The sequence below is a fragment of the Oncorhynchus kisutch genome, linkage group LG23 (assembly GCF_002021735.2).
Source record: "Oncorhynchus kisutch isolate 150728-3 linkage group LG23, Okis_V2, whole genome shotgun sequence".
Lineage (NCBI taxonomy): Eukaryota > Metazoa > Chordata > Actinopteri > Salmoniformes > Salmonidae > Oncorhynchus > Oncorhynchus kisutch.
In genome coordinates this window covers 24,204,828-24,227,926 of record NC_034196.2, presented here as the reverse complement: position 1 = coordinate 24,227,926, position 23,099 = coordinate 24,204,828, and the positions used below count along the sequence as shown (strand labels likewise).

General features: G+C 43.4%; 1 protein-coding gene across 1 annotated transcript in view; it reads left to right on the top strand.

Annotated features, from left to right (window-relative positions):
• Positions 1-23,099, top strand: part of LOC109868140 (whirlin-like) — a 125,598-nt gene that overhangs the window by 58,409 nt on the left and 44,090 nt on the right. The window contains exons 4-5 of the mRNA XM_031802904.1: positions 18,193-18,401; positions 19,292-19,322. Of these exons, the coding sequence (XP_031658764.1) occupies positions 18,193-18,401; positions 19,292-19,322 (240 nt within the window). The remainder of the gene's footprint in view (positions 1-18,192; positions 18,402-19,291; positions 19,323-23,099) is intronic.

The window sequence follows — 23,099 nt, the reverse complement described above, 5'->3', positions numbered from 1 at the left end:
TAAATAATCATGAGGGCAAAAACCTCCAAATTATTTCAAAGCACTCTCAGTAGACCATTTAAAACCCCTTTATGCTAAACCAGCATTGATTAAGTGGAGGGTAAGCTATGTTTGGTTTTTAATCAAATTAAACAAAATGGGGGGGAAAACCAAAGTTTTTTTATGTTTCTAAAAATGAGATTCACCAACAGAAAATGCACATCTCTCATCCATGGACACTGGCTGGATAGGCTACACTTCTTCTCTCTAAATCCATGACATTATCAACTGTGTTACCTTTAACAACATGTTTGTGTGGATCTTAAAATGTCCCATTAGTGCTGCATGAAATTGTCACCTTGGCGTGTGTTTTTAAGGACACGCCTCAAATATAGCCACCCCTCCAACCTCAGCTGATGTTGGACAAGTAAATTGCCGAACCTGGTGTTAGGGCTAGAAAATGCCAGTGTACCAGTTTTCACACGATGAAATTGCAAACTAACGTGCTTTTGACACTTGTGCCTCCTTACCATCAGCCGAAAATAGAGCCCTAGGACAGTGGGATAGCATGGAAGGTAACACTAACAGGGTAACACACAGCTACTGGTCATGTTCAGAAGTAGCACCTCATTCACCAAGATGGGGTCAGTCAGAGATGCTTACAGCTAGCAATGATGGTTGTTATTTGTTGTAAAGCTTATGGGGCGAACTTTTTAAATAATGATACATTGAACATCACAGTGCCATGGTAGTGCACCAAATAGGGAATAGGGTGCCATTTGGGACACATAGGGTGTCTTTAAATCCCTGTTGGGATGTGACTCTGCATCATTGAGTATGTAAGTCATCTTGTGGGTTTAACCCTGTTGTTATCCCTCTGTAAATGAACGACATGTTGATTATAGCTCTGTAATTCACTCTGGAGGGGGCCTTCAATCAATTTATGTCTAATTTCTAAAATATACTTTGGAATATTATTGTACACAGTGTCCACAGCCCCCGACAGGAATGAAAGTCCTTCTAACTGTAGTCATATTAACCAGGGGATGTCTGTACGGTTACTGTGTGTCATCTAGCATTGAGATGATGGATTTGCTCAGTTCAATCCCTGCCAGGCTTGTATAAAAACATCCCAACCAGCCATGGTGGCAGCACTGTCTCGGTCTGTCTCTCTCTCTCTCCCTTTCTCTCTGCACACCAAATGACTGGGGTTTGTAAAAGCTTCCTTATGGCTTTACTCTCCAGCCTTATGGCTCTACACTCCAGAGGCCTTGTAAGTGTTGTAAGTGTTGTTGTAAAGTGTTGGGGTGTTTATAACAGCTAGCTAGTTTCCCAAATGGCACCCGATTCCCCATGGGCTCTGGTTTAAAGTAGTGCACTAAATAGGGAATAGGGTTCCATTTGGGACACAGTATGGGTCTTTGCTGGTAAAGTGCTCTGCCCAGAGACAGCTTTCTCCATGGTGGAAAAGGCTACTGACAGTCGTTTGCCCTTTTCATGACACCTGGCTGCTTCAGTCTAATTGAATTCAATGTCTTGAGAAAGGTCATGCCAAGCGCACCAGCATCAATACAATAACACAGTGTCAGAGCTGCGGATGAAACAACTCCTGCTGACACTAAGGCTGTCCTTTAATGAACTCCAGGGGCATCAAACACCCCAAAACTCTAAAGAGGCACATTTCGTTTTTGCTTGCTTTTTTAAAGGCTACCAACATTGCCAGCAGGCATGACAGCTAAGGTAGTTAAACAAACTAGCTACTCTGAACCTATCTGGTCTAGCTAAAGCCAAATTCATAAAACTGCTATGTGGCTAGAGGTAACACTGAGAAACAACAACAACATACTTTTTTTTAACAGGACATATGGGTTTGATGCCTCTGATGAACATTGTATGTGCAGACAAACTATTATGGACAACAATGTCTCAGTGCAGTTGACTACTAACACCAACCAGAGTGTAGACTAGAGTGCCTTCAGAAAGTATTCATACCCCTCGACTTATTCCACATTGTACAGCCTGAATTCAAAATGGCTAAAATATTTTTTTAATATAACATTTTTTTCTCGCCCATTTACACACATTATCCCATAATGCAAACATGTTTTAAACATTTTTTAAAAATGTTTTGGAAATTGAATACAGAAATATCTCCTTTATATAATGTTGAAGTCAGAAGTTAGGTTGGAGTCATAAAAACTTGTTTTTCAACCACTCCACAAATGTCTTGTTAGCAAACTATAGTTTGGTTAGGACATCTACTTTGTGCATGACACAAGTCATTTTTCCAACAATTGTTTACAGACAGATTATTTCACTTATAATTCACTGTATCACAATTCCAGTGGGTCAGAAGTTTACATACACTAAGTTGACTGTGCCTTTAAACAGCTTGGAAAATTGGTGGGTGGAGATATAGGAGGACAACTTGTTTTAATGGCTGGAATGGACAGAATGGAAAGGTATCAAACGCATACCATTCCTTTATTCCATTCCAGCCATTCAATTTGATTTTCCTTCTATATCTCCACCCACCACTGGATTAATGGTATATCACAGTGGCTCTCTGACCAATACACAAACAGTATGAACTAAATCAGGATTTTGATGAAGGAATGGCATGTTAAGTGAATCAGATGGGAGAGAGAGTTGAAAGCTGACCAGAGCTGATCTCATAGCAGTAAGAAAAGGTTGAGCTACAATATAAAAAACACAGTGACTCTGTGGGGTTAGAGAGCACATATCTCAGGTGAGGAGAGCTGAACAGACATCCTATTAGATCTCCTTTGAAGTGTCTTTTTTCCCTGCACTGTGCGTATGTCACAAAAAGCACACTATTCCCTATATAGTGCACTACATTTGACCAATGCTGACCAGGGACTATAGAGCTTTGGTCAAAAGTAGTGCACTATATAGTACTAGTGCACTGTATAGGGAATAGTGTGCCATTTTGGGACGCATCCTGTATTTGTTTTATCTGGCCCACTGTCATGAATCCCATTGATTATACAGTGGTGGGAGTGGGACAGTGATGTACTGTACGGTGTAGGTTTACTCATTGCTTTACTGTGAGAGGGGGATGAGGGGATGTGAGATGAAATGATCCCAAGACAGTGATCCCTATATAGTCAGACACTCTATTCCCATCTTGTGGATTGAAGTGTCTTCACTTCATTGTGCCTCTCTGGGTCTCAGTGTTGCTGTCTTTTTCGGTATCAACTCTTTTTATGTCTCTTTTACTGTATATCTCTCTCTCATTGCCTTCATCTGTCTCTCCCTCTCTATCTCCTTCTCTCATCCCTCTACAGTACAGTAGAAGGGTCCAGGCTGTGACAGAGAAGCGTTTGGCATTTGGCCACCCACCTCTGTTCCTCTACACTCGGACAGCCGTGACATTTCGCTCTCATCTGTTCTCCACTGAAGGGAAAAGAAGAATAGGGAAAAGATTAGATATAGACTGGCGCCGTGCCCATTTGTCCAACTCTGCTCTATGAAATGTAGCATTTGTCTTTTAAAACAGGATTCCCTAAGTGAAGAAAGGCAGCATTTGTCTTTTAAAACAGGATTCCCTAAGTGAAGAAATGCAGCATTTGTCTTTTAAAACAGGATTCCCTAAGTGAAGAAATGCAGCATTTGTCTTTTAAAACAGGATTCCCTAAGTGAAGAAATGCAGCATTTGTCTTTTAAAACAGGATTCCCTAAGTGAAGAAATGTAGCATTTGTCTTTTAAAACAGGATTCCCTAAGTGAAGAAATGCAGCATTTGTCTTTTAAAACAGGATTCCCTAAGTGAAGAAATGCAGCATTTGTCTTTTAAAACAGGATTCCCTAAGTGAAGGAAGGCAGCAGGGGGGTTGGGGAAATAGGGAGGTGTATGTCTGTTCCAAAAAGAGAGAGAGAGGGATGCCTAGATCGTGTCAGACTCGTGAGAAAAGACAACTGAGATGTCAGACTTTTACTGGATGGTGTTAAACTGAATTGAACAAATGCACTGCCGATCACCACTACTTAACAAATTAGACAAAAGAGATTCAACATGATCAACAAAGGCTGACTCAACATAAACAACTAAATTAAACCTTTCCTTAGATGAGTCACACAAGCAATGCTATAGACTTCCACAGAGGCCATTTAAGAGGAACTAGTGTACTAAAACAGAGTGCGGAGTCGGACTGAGAGCCAAGCTGAACACACTAATTTCTTATCCGACCATTCAGCAGAACGATCAATTATCACGATGGATGGAAAGCCTCCCAACAACCAAATTGAAATTTTGTTCCTTAATCCATCCAAATATAAAGCACTGTGTGCAAGGGAGCAAAAGCCCTGTTGGAACCATTTTAGTTTGTAGAACGCCACTTTATCACTAGCAGTAATCAATCAAAACACTTTTGTTCATCTGTGAGTCAACAAGAATGCATACACAGAAAGTCCTTTGTGGTCCTTTGTAGCTCAGTTGGTAGAGCATGGCTCTTGTAACGTCAGGGTATTGGATTCGATTCCCAGGACCACCCATATGTAAATGTATGCCTGCATGACTAAGTTGCTTTGAATAAAAATGTATGTTATGTGTAAATACAATTTTGCTGATAGTGCCTTCAGAAACAATTCACACCCCTTGACTTTTTCCACATTTTGTTGGGTTACAGCCTGAATTTAAAATGGATTACAACAAGATGTTTTGTCACTGGCCTACACACTATAGCCCATAATTTTTGTGGAATTATGTTTTTTTTTTTTTCTCCAAAATATTTTAAAATGAAAAGCTGAAATGTCTTGAGTCAATAAGTATTCAACCCCTTTGTTATGGCAAACCTACTGTAAATATGTTTAGGAGTAAAAATGTGCTTAACAAGTCACATACTAAGTTGCATGGACTCTGTGTGCAATAATAGTGTTTAACATGATCTTTGAACGACTAATAATAGTTATTTCAGCTTGTATTTCTTTCACCACATTCCCAGTGGGTCAGAAGTTTACATACACTCAAATAGTATTTGGTAGCATTGCGTTTAATTTGTTTAACTTGGTCAAACGTTTCAGGTAGCCTTCCACAAGCTTCCCACAATAAGTTGGGTGAATTTTGGCTCATTCCTCCTGACAGAGCTGGTGTAACTGAGTCAGGTTTGTAGGCCTCCTTGCTCACACACACTTTTTTAGTTCTACCCACAAATCTTCTATAGGATTGAGGTCAGGGAGTTGTGATGGCCACTCTAATACCTTGACTTTGTTGTCCTTAAGCCATTTTGCCACAACTTTGGAAGTATGCTTGGGGTCATTTTCCATTTGGAAGACCCATTTGCAACCAAGCTTTGACTTCCTGACTGATGTCTTGAGATGTTGCTTCAATTTACCCACGTAATTTTCCTCCCTCATGAAGCCATCTATCTTGTGAAGTACACTAGTCCCTCATGCAGCAAAGAACCTTCACAACATGATGCTGCCACCCCCGTGCTTCACAGTTGGGATGGTGTTCTTCGGCTTTGCAGCCTGCCCCTTTTTCCTCCAAACATAACGATGGTCATTATGGCCAAACAGTTCTATTTTTGTTTCATCAGACCAGAGAAAATTTCATCAAGAAGTACAATCTTTGTCCTCATGTGCAGTTACAAAAGTACGATCTTTGTCCCCATGTGCAGTTGCAAACCGTAGTCTGGCTTTTGTATGGCGGTTTTGGAGCAGTGGCTTCAACCTTGCTGAGGAGCCTTTCAGGTTATGTCTATATAGGACTCGTTTTACTGTGGATATTGATACTTTTATACCTGTTTCCTCCAGCATCTTCACAAGGTCCTTTGCTGTTGTTCTGGGATTGATTTGCACTTTTCACACCGAAGTATGTTCATCTCTAGGAGACAGAATGCGTCTCCTTCCTGAGCGGTATGACGGCTGCTTGGTCCCATGGTGTTTATACAGTGCCTTGCGAAAGTATTCGGCCCCCTTGAACTTTGCGACCTTTTGCCACATTTCAGGCTTCAAACATAAAGATATAAAACTGTATTTTTTTGTGAAGAATCAACAACAAGAGGGACACAATCATGAAGTGGAACGACATTTATTGGATATTTCAAACTTTTTTAACAAATCAAAAACTGAAAAATTGGGCGTGCAAAATTATTCAGCCCCCTTAAGTTAATACTTTGTAGCGCCACCTTTTGCTGCGATTACAGCTGTAAGTCGCTTGGGGTATGTCTCTATCAGTTTTGCACATCGAGAGACTGAATTTTTTTCCCATTCCTCCTTGCAAAACAGCTCGAGCTCAGTGAGGTTGGATGGAGAGCATTTGTGAACAGCAGTTTTCAGTTCTTTCCACAGATTCTCGATTGGATTCAGGTCTGGACTTTGACTTGGCCATTCTAACACCTGGATATGTTTATTTTTGAACCATTCCATTGTAGATTTTGCTTTATGTTTTGGATCATTGTCTTGTTGGAAGACAAATCTCCGTCCCAGTCTCAGGTCTTTTGCAGACTCCATCAGGTTTTCTTCCAGAATGGTCCTGTATTTGGCTCCATCCATCTTCCCATCAATTTTAACCATCTTCCCTGTCGCTGCTGAAGAAAAGCAGGCCCAAACCATGATGCTGCCACCACCATGTTTGACAGTGGGGATGGTGGGTTCAGGGTGATGAGCTGTGTTGCTTTTACGCCAAACATAACGTTTTGCATTGTTGCCAAAAAGTTCAGAGCCTTCTTCCACATGTTTGGTGTGGCTTGTGGCAAACTTTAAAGAACACTTTTTATGGATATCTTTAAGAAATGGCTTTCTTCTTTCCACTCTTCCATAAAGGCCAGATTTGTGCAATATACGACTGATTGTTGTCCTATGGACAGAGTCTCCCACCTCAGCTGTAGATCTCTGCAGTTCATCCAGAGTGATCATGGGCCTCTTGGCTGCATCTCTGATCAGTCTTCTCCTTGTATGAGCTGAAAGTTTAGAGGGACGGCCAGGTCTTGGTAGATTTGCAGTGGTCTGATACTCCTTCCATTTCAATATTATCGCTTGCACAGTGCTCCTTGGGATGTTTAAAGCTTGGGAAATCTTTTTGTATCCAAATCCGGCTTTAAACTTCTTCACAACACTATCTCGGACCTGCATGGTGTGTTCCTTGTTCTTCATGATGCTCTCTGCGCTTTTAACGGACCTCTGAGACTATCACAGTGCAGGTGCATTTATACGGAGACTTGATTACACACAGGTGGATTGTATTTATCATCATTAGTCATTTAGGTCAACATTGGATCATTCAGAGATCCTCACTGAACTTCTGGAGAGAGTTTGCTGCACTGAAAGTAAAGGGGCTGAATAATTTTGCACGCCCAATTTTTCAGTTTTTGATTTGTTAAAAAAGTTTGAAATATCCAATAAATGTCGTTCCACTTCATGATTGTGTCCCACTTGTTGTTGATTCTTCACAAAAAAATATAGTTTTATATCTTTATGTTTGAAGCCTGAAATGTGGCAAAAGGTCGCAAAGTTCAAAGGGCCGAATACTTTCGCAAGGCACTGTATATAGTGTATGTAAATGTATTTTGCAATGCTCTATCACACAACCCGGGTGGTATGGTCAGCATGTATGGCTTCATATCACAGTGACCACCACACTGTAGCACTCACATCTGTGGTAATCATTAAGTGCTTTGAGAGGCTGATTATGGCACACATCAACGCCATCATCCCAGACACCCTAGACCCACTCCATTTTGCATACCGCCACAGCAGATCCAAAGACGACGCAATCTGAATTGCACCCCACACTGCCCTCACCCACCCAAATAAGAGGAATACCTGTGTAAGAATGCTGTTCATTGACTACAGCTCAGCTTTCAACACCATTGTCCCCTCCAAGCTCGTCACCAAGCTTAGGAGACTTGGTCTGAACACCTCCCTCTGCAGCTGGATCCTGGACTTCCTGATGGTCCGACCCCAGGTGGTGAGGGTAGGCAACATCACCTCCACCATGCTGACCCTCAACACAGGGGCCCCACAGGGCTTTAGTCCCCTCCTGCAGGGAGGAGATCAGTGACGTGGCATTGTGGGGCGGAACAACAACTTCTCCTTCAACTTCAGTAAGACCAAGGAGTTGATCGTGGACTGCAGGAAATGGGGGGCCGAACACTCCCCCATCCACATCGACGGGGCTGCAGTGGAGCGGGTCGAGAGCTACAAGTTCCTCGGTGTCCACATCACAAAGAATTTAAATGGTCCACACACCTCCATTAAATCGTGAAGCCATCTTGACTGGCTGCATCACTGCGTGGTATGGCAATAGCACTGTCCTCGATGGCATGGTGCTACAAATGATGGGGCAGACAGCCCAGTACATCACTGGGGCCGAGCTCCCTGCCATCCAGTACCTCTATATCAAGCGGTGTGAAAGGAAGGTCCAGAAAATTGTTAAAGACTCCAACCACCCAAGCCATTGAATGTTCTCTCTGCTTTCGATTGGCAAGCGGTACCGGTGCATCAAGTCTGACGCCAACAGGCTCCTGAACAGCCTATATCTCCATGCCATAAGACTACTAAATGGCTAACAAAATGGTTACAGGACTATCTGAGTTGACCTTTGTATTTTATTGTTATTTTTTCACTGTCTCTAGGCACACTTACAGGGCCCTTCACATTATGCACACTGACACTCCAACACACAAACACTCCATCACATCACTTTATCACACACACGTATGCACATAAATGTATACTAACTCTACAAACACACACTCACATACAATCATCAGATACGCTGCTACTACTCTGTTTATCATATCCTGATGCCTAGTCACCTTATCCCTGTACATATCTACCTCTATCGATCCAGTATTCCTGCACATTATATATATATGGTACTGGAACTGACCCTGTATATAGTATGCCCACTTACTTTGTGTTGTTCTCATTTTTATATCTTGTGTGTTTTTGTTCTACCTTGTTATTTCTAGTATTACATTGTTATTGATTACTGCATTGTTGAGGTTAGAGCTAGCAAGAAAGGCATTTCACTGTACTTGTGCTTGTGACATTGAAACTTAGCCTCTCGTTTGTAAATAACATTGTCATTGGTCCAGCGTCGCTGCTGGTTAATTACTCAGGATGCTCCCTGACGGCTTGGCCACGCTCTGATCAAACTCAGCACATTGTGTGTGTGTGTGTGTGTGTGTGTGTGTGTGTGTGTGTGTGTGTGTGTGTGTGTGTGTGTGTGTGTGTGTGTGTGTGTGTGAGTGTGTGTGTGTGTGTGTGTGTGTGTGTGTGTGTGTGTGTGTGTGTGTGTGTGTGTGTGTGTGTGTGTGTGTGTGTGTGTGTGTGTGTGTGTGTGTGTGTGTGTGTGTGTGTGTGTGTGTGTGTGTGTGTACGAGGCAGTACTTACTTCCCATGCCAGCTTCTCTGAGCCCTAGTACTGAATACTTAACAGAAATTTGTTAGTTATTTTCCGTTTTTTAAACATCTAATTGACTGATAAATCTCTACAGATAAATCAGATCAAGCCCGAACTGTGCGATGTAGTAAGGAGTTGTAGTTTCCAACAGGCCAATACTCTACATAATTTAGCGTAGAAAACATAGTAATTAACTACAATTACCATAATCCAAAGCACACATATTTGTCCATTCTGAGACCAAGACAAGAGGCAGAAGAACGCGCGATCGAGAGGGATAGAGAGCAGTTGCTTCGTGAGGTATCTCTACCTGAAAATACATGGTCTAAGATTGATAATTGGTATTCAGCAGCCATAAAAGTATGCCTTATTTACTTTCAAGAATGACTAAAATAGTGATTTTGTCAGACAGCATAGGCAGTAGCTCTGTATAGGCTTAAAACAAGTGTAACATACACAATCACTGAGAGAGAGAGAGACTTTATAAAAGTTTAACACCATCCAGTAAAAGTCTGACATCTCAGTTGTCTTTTCTGGCACGATCTAGGCATCCCTCTCTCTCTCTTTTTGGAACAGACATACACCTCCCTATTTCCCCAACCCCCCTGCTGCCTTCCTTCACTTAGGGAATCCTGTTTTAAAAGACAAATGCTGCCTTTCTTCACTTAGGGAATCCTGTTTTAAAAGACAAATGCTGCATTTCATAGAGCAGAGTTGGACAAATGGGCACGGTGCCAGTCTATATCTAATCTTTTCCCTATTCTTCTTTTCCCTTCAGTGGAGAACAGACGAGAGCGAAATGTCACGGCTGTCCGAGTGTAGAGGAACAGAGGTGGGTGGCCAAATGCCAAACGCTTCTCTGTCACAGCCTGGACCCTTCTACTGTACTGTAGAGGGATGAGAGAAGGAGATAGAGAGAGAGACAGAGACAGATGAAGGCAATGAGAGAGAGCGATACAGTAAAAGAGACATAAAAAGAGCGAGTTGATACCGAAAAAAGACAGCAACACTGAGACCCAGAGAGGCACAATGAGGTGAAGACACTTCAATCCACAAGATGGGAATAGAGAGTGTCTGATTGTATAGGGACCACTGTCTTGGGATCATTTAATCTCACATCTCCTCATCCCCTTCTCCCATCTCACAGTAAAGCAATCTTCCCCTTACACCAGTGGTATTCAAAGTCGGGGTCACGACCCGGATGTCAATGGCGTGCGTACTGGGAGCGGAGTCAGGTGCAAGAGAGCAGAGAGTTGTGAACAGGCGCACACTTTATTGAGGCAGGAGAAACCAACAGACGGACGCACTGTGTCAAAACCTCCAGCCAATGCAAAAGTACAAACGCGCAAACAGTCACAATAATATAGTATAAACACAATAATATACCCCGTGAAATAAAACACAGAATAAATGCATACCAGTAAAGCGCTTCAACATAGACAAATAACACAAAACAATCTCACACAAGGACATGAGGGGGAGCAGAGGAATAAATACATGTAGTGTGATTGGGGAATGAAAACCAGGTGTGCAGGGAACAAGACAAAACAAATGGATAAATGAAAATTGGAGCGGCGATGGCTAGAAAGCCGGTGACGTCGACCGCCAAACGCCGCCCGAACAAGGAGAGGGCTGCCTTCGGCGGAAGCCGTGACACCGGAACTACAGTGGGCTTGCCAAAATGTTAAATTTACCATGCCTTCAGAAAGTATTCACACCCCTTGACTTTTTCCACATTTTGTTGTAATTTACAACCTGAATTTAAAATGGATTAAATTGAGATTTTCTGTCACTCGCCTACACACAATACCCCATAATGTCAAAGTGGAATTATGTTTTTTCGAAATATTTATAAATTAATACACAATGAAAAGCTGAAATATCTTGAGTCAATGGCAAGTTCAGCAGTAAAAATGTGTCACATAATAAGTTGCAGTAATAATACTGCTTAACGATTATAAACATACCCATAACATGATGCAGCTACCACTATGCTTAAAAATATGGAAAGTGGTACTCAGTAACGTATTGGATTGGATTTTCTCCAAACATAACACTTTGTATTCAGGACAAAAAGGTAATTGCCTGACCACATTTTTTTGCAGAATTACTTTATTGCCTTGTTGCAAACAGGATGCATGTTTTGGAATATGTTATATTCTGTACAGGCTTCCTTCTTTTCACTTTGTAATTTAGGTAACTACAATGTTGTTGATCCATCCTCAGTTTGCCCCTATCAAAGCCATTAAACTCTAACTGTTTTAAAGCCACCATTGGCCTCAAGGGGAAATGTTTCTTCCTCCCCAGTAACTTTATCTTTGTAGTGACTGAGTGTATTGATACACCATCCAAAGTGTAATTAATAACTTCATCATGCTCAAAGGGATATTCAATGTCTTCTAATTCATTTTTACCCATCTACTAATAGGTGCCCTTCCTTGCAAGGCATTGGAAAACCTCCCTGGTCTTTATGGTTGAATCTGTAGTTGAAATTCACTGCTCGACTGAGGGACCTTACAGATAATTGTATGTGTGGGGTACAGAGATGAGGTACACCACCGGTCCAAAGTTTTAGAACACCTACTCATTCAAGGGTTTTTCTTTATTTTTACTATTTTCTACATTGTAGAATAATAGTGAAGACATCAACACTATGAAATAACACATGGAGTATTGAACTAACCCGAAAAGTGTTACACAAATCAAAATATATTTTATATTTGAGATTCTTCAAATAGCCACCCTTTGCCTTGATGACAGCTTTGCACACTCTTGGCATTCTCTCAACCAGCATCATGAGGTAGTCACCTGAAATGCATTTCAATTAACAGGTGTGCCTGTTAAATAAAGAAAAACTCTTGAATGAGTAGGTGTTCTAAAACTTTGGACCGGTAGTGTAGTCATTCAAAAATCATGTTCAGGATGGGTGTTTTCCAGGATTAAAAAAAAAAATGGAATCAAGCAGTCTGCTTTCCACCAGACAGGGAGATTAATTCACTTTTCAGCAGGACAACAACCTAAAACACAAGGCCAAATCTACACTGGAGTTGCTTACCAAGAAGACAGTGAATGTTCCTGAGTGGCGAGTAACATTTTTTTCTTAAATCTACTTGAAAATCTATGGCAAGACCTGAAAATGGTTGTCTAGCCATGATCAACATCCAATTTGACTGAGCTTGAAGAATTCTGAAGAGAATAATTGGCAAATGTTGCACAATCCAGGTATGGAATGTTCTTAGAGACCCAGAAAGACTCAAAACTGAAATTGCTGGCAAAGGTGCTTCTATAAAGTATTGACTCATGGGTGTGAATACTTATGTAAATGAGTTATTTCGGTATTTCATTTTCAATACATTTGCTAAAATGTCTACAAACATGTTTTCTCTTTGTCATCATGGGGTATTGTGTGTAGATGGGTGATAAAAATAATGTATTTAATCCTTTTTGAATTCAAGCTGTAACACAATAAAATGTAGAATAAATCAAAGAGGTATGAATACTTTCTGAAGGCCCTGTACATATATACAGTTGAAGTTGGAAGTTCACTTAGGTTGGAGTCATTGAAACTCGTTTCTCAACCACTTCACAAATTACATACACTAAGTTGACTGTGCCTTTAAACTGCTTGGAAAATTCAAGAAAATTCTGTCATGGCTTTAGAAGCTTCTGAGTCAATTGGAGGTGTCCCTGTGGATGTATTTCAAGGCCTACCTTCAAACTCAGTGCCTCTTTGCTTGACATCGTGGGAAAATCAATTGAAATCAGCCAAGACCTCAGAAAAAAATTGGAGACCTCCAGAAGTCTGGTTCATCCTTGGGAGCAATATCCAAATGCCTGAAGGTCTCCTAGAGATGAATGTACTTTGTGTGAAAAGTGCAAATCAATCCCAGAACAACAGCAAAGGAACTTGTGAAGATGCTGGAGGAAACAGGTACAAATCCACAGTAAAATGAGTCCTATATCGACATAACCTGAAAGGCTGCTCAGCAAGGAAGAAGCCACTGCTCCAAAACTGCCATAAAAAAGCCAGACTACGGTTTGCAACTGCACATGGGGACAAAGATCATACTTTTTGGTGAAATGTCCTCTGGTCTGATTAAACAAAAATAGAACTGTTTGGCCATAATGACCATCGATATGTTTGGAGGAAAAAGGGGGAGGCTGCAAAGCCGAAGAACACCATCCCAACCGTGAAGCACGGGGGTGGCAGAATCATGTTGTGAGGGTTCTTTGCTGCAGGAGGGACTAGTGCACTTCACAAAATAGATGGCATCATGAGGGAGGAAAATTATGTGGATATATTGAAGCAACATCTCAAGACATTAGTCAGGAAGTTAAAGCTTGGTCGCAAATGGGTCTTCCAAATGGACAATGACCCCAAGCATACTTCCAAAGTTGTGGCAAAATGGCTTAAGGACAACAAAGTGAAGGTATTGGGGTGGCCATCACAAATCCCTGACCTCAATACTAATCGGAAATTTGTGGGCAGAACTGAAAAAGCGTGTGCGAGCAAGGAGGCCTACAAACCTGACTCAGTTACACCAGCTCTGTCATGAGGAATGGGTCAAAATTCACCCAACTTATTGTGGGAAGCTTGTGGAAGACTACCCGAAACGTTTGACCCAAGTTAAACAATTTAAAGGCAATGCTACCAAATACTAATTGAGTGTACTTAATCTTCTGACCAACTGGGAATGTGATTAAATAAATAAAAGCTGAAATAAATCATTCTCTCTACTATTAGTTTGACATTTCACATTCTTAAAATAAAGTGGTGATCCTAACTGACCTAAGACAGGGAATTGTTACTCTGATTAAATGTCAGGAATTTAGTTTTACTGTATATACATATATTGTTTTTTTTACCAACATTTTTTTTACACATTTATTTTGAAGGTCATTTGTTGATTTAAAAATGTAATTGTACAGATGTTAATGTTGTGTCAAAAGATTTGTGGTGGGCTGCTGTCACAAGAAAAAGTGGTGTGCCCAGAAGATCTGGCGTAAAAAATTGGGTCACTGCTGAAAATGTTTGAATACCGCTGCCCTTCGCCACATAGTACATTACTGACCCACCCCAACCAGTCTAATGTCAATGGGATTCAAGACAGTGGGCCAGATCAAACAAATACAGGATGCTCTCCAAAAGCAACACTATTGCTTCTATAGTGCACTACTGGTCAGCCCTGGTCAAAAGTAGTGCACTATATAGGGAATAGCGTGCCTTTTGTGACATACACACAGTGTAGGGAAGAAAGACACTTAAAAGGGGATCTAATACGATGTCTGTTCAGCTCTCCTCACCTGAGACATGTGCTCTCTAACCCCACATAGTCACTGTGTTGGGTGTGTTTTTTATATTGTAGCTCAATCTTTTCTTACTGCTATGAGATCAGCTCTGGTCAGCTTTCAACTCTCTCTCCCATCTGATTCACTTAACATGCCATGCCTTCATCAAAATCCTGATTTAGATCATACAGGTTGTGTATTGGTCAGAGAGCCACTGTGATATAACATTTATCTAGTGGTGGATGGTGGGTGGAGATATAGGAGGAACATTTCATTGTAGTGGCTACAATGGAATAAAGAAATGGTATGTGTTTGATACCTTTCCATTCAGTCCAATAGCCACCCCAAAAGCTTTACAGGCTCCATTCCCCCCTGAACTGTTGATCTGGTTGGGATCTGATTGGCTTCCAAGGTTGTTTCTGTAGTTGTGATTCGAGTTGTTGCTTTCTTGTGGAGGTGTTGACACACAAGCTGAGAAAGTGAGACAGAGAGAAAGAAAGAGAACAATGAAGACATAGAGTGAGATGAGGAATCAATGGCAATGTGAGAGTTGCGATAGAAAGGTGTGTGGGGAAAACAATGGGCTGTGTTTCATCGATCCAGTTGTACTCATCTGTAGCCTGAGTCGAATTTCCAGAAAACACAGTCGCTTATTATTCATCTCCACATTGATTGGCCTCTCATTTGTAAATATAATTATCATTGGTCCAGCCAGCGTCGCTGCTGGTTAATTACCCAGGATGCTCCCTGGCGGCTTGCCCACACTTGGATTTGACGCAGCGCATTGATCTGTGTGTGTGCATGTGTGTGCACTCGCGCGCATGTGCTATGAGGAAACAGTACCTTCTTTGCCAGCTTCTCTAAGCCCCCTAATGAAATTATAATAAGGAAGGAGGGATAGAGGAGAGGAGGGGTGGGGGGGAATGGCGTCAGTGCCAACTTTATGACAACAGCAGGAGATGCAGCACACCATCACTGTCAGTTGGCGCCTCTGTGGTGACTCAGCATGATCAGAGACTCTTCTGGGTGTGTGTGCGTGTGAGTGTATGAGAGAAATAGAGGGGACAAATGTCAAGGGACTCTCACTCCCATAATACCTCAATACCAGTCACTGAATATACTAAATATCTTTTGAGGGATTACTGAAGTTGTTGTTGGTGCGATTTGGTTGACTAAGCTCAGTGAAATAAAATATAACAACCCATGTGAGAACAGCTGACATCTGGAAATAATGATGAATTGCTAAACACCAAATTAAACTCTAAATGCAAAACTAATGGTGAAGGAGGGTGTGAGGGGGTGTGGGGGTGCACAAGCGCCTGATTTAATGTGTGAGGGCATCACAGTATTTTTCAGTCTTTGATTTTACCACACCGCTCCCTTTATTGACCCCAATGACATGCTTTGAAAGAATGGGGATGAAATTGGCTTAATCTCTGGCAGGAACAGTACTGGGCCCATATTCATAAAGCATCTCAGAGTAGAAGTGCCCATCTAGGATCAGGTCCCCCTGTCCATATAATCTTATGCATTATGTTCTAAAAGGCTAAACTGATCCTAGATCAGCGCTCCTTCTTAAATCAAATAAAATGTTATTTGTCACGTACACATGGTTAGCAGATGTTATTGCGAGTGTAGCGAAATGCTTGTGCTTCTAATTCTGACAGTGCAGCAATATCAACAAGTAATCGAATAATTCCACAACAATTACCTAATACATACAAATAGTAAAGGGATGGAATAAGAATATGTACATAATTTCAGGTTTGAAGGTAAGACCAAGGTGCAGACAATGTCGAAGTAACAAAGGTTTATTAAATCGAACACGGGCAGGCAAAGGTACAGGACGGCAGGCAGGCTCAGGGTCAGGGCAGGCAAAGGTACAGGACGGCAGGCAGGCTCAGGGTCAGGGCAGGCAAAGGTACAGGACGGCAGGCAGGCTCAGGGTCAGGGTCAGGGCAGGCAAAGGTACAGGACGGCAGGCAGGCTCAGGGTCAGGGCAGGCAAAGGTACAGGACGGCAGGCAGGCTCAGGGTCAGGGCAGGCAAAGGTACAGGACGGCAGGCAGGCTCAGGGTCAGGGCAGGCAAAGGTACAGGACGGCAGGCAGGCTCAGGGTCAGGGTAGGCAAAGGTACAGGACGGCAGGCAGGCTCAGGGTCAGGGCAGGCAAAGGTACAGGACGGCAGGCAGGCTCAGGGTCAGGGCAGGCAAAGGTACAGGACGGCAGGCAGGCTCAGGGTCAGGGCAGGCAAAGGTACAGGACGGCAGGCAGGCTCAGGGTCAGGGCAGGCAAAGGTACAGGACGGCAGGCAGGCTCAGGGTCAGGGCAGGCAAAGGTACAGGACGGCAGGCAGGCTCAGGGTCAGGGCAGGCAAAGGTACAGGACGGCAGGCAGGCTCAGGGTCAGGGCAGGCAAAGGTACAGGACGGCAGGCAGGCTCAGGGTCAGGGCAGGCAATGGTACAGGACGGCAGGCAGGCTCAGGGTCAGGTTAAGCAGGAAGGTCAAAACTGGGAAAACTAGGAAACAGGCACTGTAGACAGGACAGGAGCAAGGGGGAAACCGCTGGTCGGTCTGAATGAACAAAACGAACTGGCAACAGACAAACAGATAACACAGGTATAAATACACAGGGGATAATGGGGAAGATGGGCGACACCTGGAGGGGGGTGAAGACAATCACAAAGGCAGGTGAAACAGATCAGGGTGTGACACATAAATATATGGATGAGCAGTGACCGAGCGGCATAGGCAAGATTCAATACATGGTATAAAATACAGTATGTGGGAGTAATACAAATATGTAAACATCATTATTAAAGTGGCATTTATAAAGTGACTAGTGATCCATTTATTAGAGTTGCCAATTCTTTCAAGTCTGTATGTAGGCAGCAGCCTCTCTGTGTTAGTGATACATTTAATGAATACATGCCCTGGTCTTGTTGCAGCTAGCTAACTTTATAAAGGTCAGTGTTTGCCATCTCTGAAAGGCCAGTCTGTCTGGTCTCTGTTTAATGTAGTCTGTCACTAGCTGCTGCATATGTGATTTATCTATACAGTTTACAGTGCTATATCAGTTAACACATAATAATATTGTAGATGATCAGAGGTCAGCCTAGTGATCCATATTGCTAAGGTCCGAGGTAAGATACTGTAAGAGTCCACAAGGGGAGTGCAGAAAGACCTAGGGTTATGGTTATGGAGCCCTACAGATGGAGATACACATCCATAGACAGAGTTGTCTGCATTAGCGTCTAGAAGCACTCTCAATAGAGGGAGTACCTCTCAGTCTTACCAGGAGTAAGGAATACCTCTGACCCTGTGACCTCACATCTAAACAGGATCTACCTCCCACTGGAACTCAGCACGGATCAATCTACCAATCTAACCCCAACTGTGTTTGTTACTTTCACTCTCGTCTGTACTCTACCTCATCTCTAGCTCTCTGGCCCCTACTGTGTGACCTCTGACTTATGTACTGTGACCCAGTGTCTGCCCATGCCCATGCCAGTCCGCCCACCATTCCTTCCTCTCTGTGCCCTCCCCGCACCCCAGGTGGGCGACCAGATCCTGGAGGTGAACGGGTGCAGCTTCCTGGGTATCCCCCACGACGAGGCGGTGCGGGTGCTCAAGTCATCGCGCCACCTGATAATGACTGTGAAGGACGTGGGGCGCTTGCCACATGCCAGGACAGTAGTGGGGGAGACCAAGTGGATTGCCAGCTCCCAAATCGCTGAGAGCTCTGCCAGCGGCAGTGTGGCTGGGTAAGAGAGAGAGAGGGGGAGAGAGAGGGAAGGGGTGGGATAGGGTGAGGGAGAGGGTGAGGGAGAGGGAAGGGGTGGGAGAGTGAGGTTTGGGGTGAGGGAGGTGACGAGGGAGGGAGTGGGTTGAGGATGAGGGAGGGGTGAGAGATGGTGAGGGAGGGGTGGGAGATGGTGAGGGAGATGGTTATGGTGTTTAAAAGTAAAGCTCGCTAATTGAATTTGCGCCTGATTTAATGTGTCATTTCAAGAGGGCATCTTTGATTTTACCACACCTCTCCCTTTACTGACCCCAACGACATGCTTTGAATCAGTAATTATGTGGTTGGCTGCTTAGATTGCTACGAGAAGCTAGAATTACTCTCATAAAGACAGAGATATGGGGCCTCTCCCCATTGTGAGGATAGATACTCTTCTTCATCTGTTCTGTCTGCTCTGTAGATGTAATCTGTATGCATGTGTGCAGTTGAATAGATGAATGACCCACATACAAGGTTTCCATACATTTCCATTTCAAATGCTTTTCCAGGCGTGCCAGTTTATTTAGTGTCACTCCGGGGCAATGAGATACGTGAGTGTGCGCGCGTGCGTGTGGTGTTCTGCTCCAGCTCAGTGTCATTAGCTGTAATGCAGTACGCCTGATTAAGAGAGCTTTGGAGAGCTGGTCACACACCACAGAGAGAAAAAAATAACTGCAAGGTAGCTGTTTTTATACCAGGACAGTACATCACTCTAATATCTGGCGGTCTGCCTGCTTGTGTGTGTGTGTGTGTGTCCACATATTGTCAGAGCGGAGAGGTAATGACAACATGCTACCAGTGATACGTGTGTCTGGAGGGAGCTGTCATGAGGACAGTGTAATAATGTGTTCTGTTTATCTGTTTATCCTGCAGCTTGTCCATGGACCAAGGAGCATCAGGAAGGGTAAGGCCAACCTCCACACAGAGATCTGTCTATGACATCATCAGTCAAATACGTGTGTCCCTGGCCTGCCAGTGGACATGTTTAACTATTCTTATGGTGACCAGAAGTCCCCACAAGAATAGTAAATGAACAAAAATTTGACCAACTGGGGACATTTTGTTAGTCCCCACAAGGTAAAATGCTAATTCGAGGTGGTTTAGGGTTAAAGTTAGTGTTAGAATTACGTTAAGTGTCAGGAGCTAGGGTTAGTTTTAGGGTTTGGGTTCAGGTTATTTAGCGTATGGGTTAAGGTTAGTGTAAGAGTATGGGTTAGGGTAAGGTTTAGGGTTAGGGGAAATCGGATTTTAAATGGGACTGAATTGTGTGTCCCCACAAGGTTAGCTGTAAAAGACTGTGTGCGTATGTCTCTATTTGCATTTGTATGTGCTGTGATCATATCTGCTCTCTCCAACTCTCTCGTCATCTGTATCCATATCTGTGACAGCGCTGCATCATGCCAGCATGTAAAGAAGCAGTGGGACGCTGGCATTTCGTCCATGTCATGCAGTCGCCACCGGTGTTATTGGGTGTGAGGGCATCAGCAGGGCGAGAGGCCAGGCTTAGGTCAGGCTGGGAGAACCCCCAGAACACAATACTGTCCCACAGGACTCATGCTGTTTGGTTTGCTGTTATTGACAATTACAGAGAACTTGGCCTGAGGAGATGGAGCTGAACTTTACATAGCTCTGGTGCAAGGCCTTAACTGCATCTTGTGGATACTTGTCAACGTCAGTAAACCACACACAATGCCCTGGACCTGAGCTAAACTTTACAGGAACATGCAGAGATTGTACTTTTACTTGTAATATAAACTCATATTTAAGCAATAAGGCCTGGGGGGTGCGGTACATTGGTCAATATACGATGGCTAATGACTGTTCTTAGACACAACGCAAAGCGGAGTACAGCCTAGATACAGTACATCCCTTAGCCGTGATATATTAGCCTTAGATCACAAACCCCTGAGGTGCCTTATTGCCATTATAAACTGGTGTTTAACACTAATAGAACAGTAAACAAGCATTTTTGCATCATACCTGTGTTAAATGTAAGCAATAAGGCTTGGGGGGTGTGGTATATAGCCAACATACCACGGCTAAGGGCTGTTCTTAAGCACGATGCAACGCGGAGTGCCTGGATACAGGCCTTAGCCATGGTATTTCGGTCATATACCAGAAACCCCCGAGGTGCCTTATTGCTATGATAAATTGTTTACCAGCATAATTAGAGCAGTATAAATACATGTTTTGTCATACTCGCGGTATATGGTCTGATATACCACGGCTGTCAGCCAATCAGCATTCAGGGCTCGAACCAACAAGTTTATAATGTCTGATATACCACACCTTTCAGTCAATCAGTATCCAGGACCCAAACTACCCATTTTATAATATATTCTACCCTATTTAGTGGTCATCATGAAGAAAAATGAGGGTATTTTACTTCACCCACTTGAGAAAAAAGAAGGAACCCGCACATGTCGCATAGCCAATGCAGACGTGTTTGTTGTAAATGTTTTTTTTATTTTTTTGTTTTTTTGTATATATTTAAATGTATTTAAATATCTTTTCCCATTTTTAAATTAAATATACCTTCCGGCAACCCGCCTCAACCCTGAGCATATCGGGCTGCTTTTCTCCACTACATCACCGGATTCCTGCCGTAAGCTCTGGACCATTACGCCGGATCATCGCAGCTAGCTAGCTGCTACCGAGTGGCCCAGCCTCGAAGCTAGCCTTGAGCCAGGCCCATCTCCCGGCTTGCTCAGTGGACCCTATGATCACTTAGCAACACAGCTGATGCCTCCCGGACTCTTCCCTAACACGACTAGAAGCCACTACATCACTACTAGAAGCCTCCACTGTACATCCCTACCATACCCATTGTCTGTACATTATGACCCAAATCTATCTTATCACACCCTGGCCGTCCTACAATCTAAACTAGATGCCCTCAATCTCACACAAATGATCAAGGAACCCACCAGGTACAACCCTAAATCCGTAAACATGGGCACCCTCATAGATATTATCCTGACCAACTTGCCCTCCAAATACACCTCTGCTCTTTTCAATCAGGATCTCAGCAATCACTGCCTCATTGCCTGCATCCGTTATGGGTCTGCGGTCAAACGACCACCCCTGATCACTGTCAAACACTCCCTAATACACTTCTGCAAGCAGGCCTTTCTAATTGACCTGGCCCGGGTATCCTGGAAGGATATTGACCTCATCCCGTCAGTAGAGGATGCCTGGTTGTTCTTTAAAAGTAATTTCCTCACCATATTAAATAAGCATGCCCCTTTCAAAAAGAACTAAGAACAGATATAGCCCTTGGTTCACTCCAGACCTGACTGCCCTCGACCAGCACAAAAAAACATCCTGTGGCGTACTGCACTAGCATCGAATGGTCCCTGTGATATGTGACTTTTCAGGGAAGTCAGGAACCAATACACACTGCCAGTTTGTAAAGAAAAGGCAAGCTTTTTCAAACAGACATTTGCATCCTGTTGCTCTAACTCCAAAAAGTTCTGGGACACTGTAAAGCCCATGGAGAATAAGAGCAGCACCTCCCAGCTGCCCACTGCACTGAGGCTAGGAAACACTGTCACCACCGATAAATCCACGATAATCGAGAATTTCAACAAGCATTTCTCAACGGCTGGCCATGCTTTCCTCCTGGCTACCCCAACCCTGACCAACAGCTCTGTACCCCCCGCAGCTACTTGCCGAAGCCTCCCCAGCTTCTCCTTCACCCAAATCCAGATAGCTGATGTTCTGAAAGAGCTGCAAAACCTGGACCCGTACAAATTAGCTGGGCTAGATCATCTGGACCCTCTCTTTCTAAAACTATCCATTGTTGCAACCCCTATTACTCGTCTGTTCAACCTCTCTTTCGTATGGTCCGAGGTTCCTAAAGATTGGAAAGCTGCCGCGATCATCCCCCTCTTCAAAGGGGGTGATACTCTAGACCCAAACTGTTACAGACCTATATCCATCCTGCTCTGCCTTTCTAAAGTCTTCGAAAGCCAAGATAACAAAGATCACTGACCATTTCGAATCCCACCGTTCCTTCTCCACTGTGCAATCTGGCTTCCGAGCTGGTAACGGGTGCACCTCAGCCATGCCCAAGGTACTAAATGGTATCATAACCATCATCGATAAAAGACAGCACTGTGCAGCCTTCTTCATCGATCTGGCCAAGGCTTCTGACTCTGTTTATCACCGTATTCCTATCAGCAGACTCAACAGCTTTGATTTCTCAAATGACTGAAATAACTGCCTTGCCTGAGGTCTGCCTTGTCCAGACCTCTGGCATTCTCTATGGGGGTACCACAGGGTTCAATTCTCGGGCAGACTATTTTCTCTGTTTATCTCAATGATGTCGCTCTTGCTGCGGGTGATTCCTTGATCCACCTCTAAGCAGACAATACCATTCTGTATACATCTGGCCCTTCTTTTGACACTGTGTTAACAAACCCCCAAGCGAGGTCAATGCCATACAACACTCCTTCCATGAACTCCAACTGCTCTTAAATGCTTGTAAAACTAAATGCATGCTCTTCACCCGATCGCTGCCCGCACCCGCCCACCCAACTAGCATCACTACTCTGGATGGTTCTGACTTAGAATATGTGAACAATTACAAATACCTAGGTGTCTGGCTAGACTGTAAACTGTCCTGGCAGACTCATATTAAGCATCTCCAATCCAAAATTAAATATAGAATCGGCTTCCT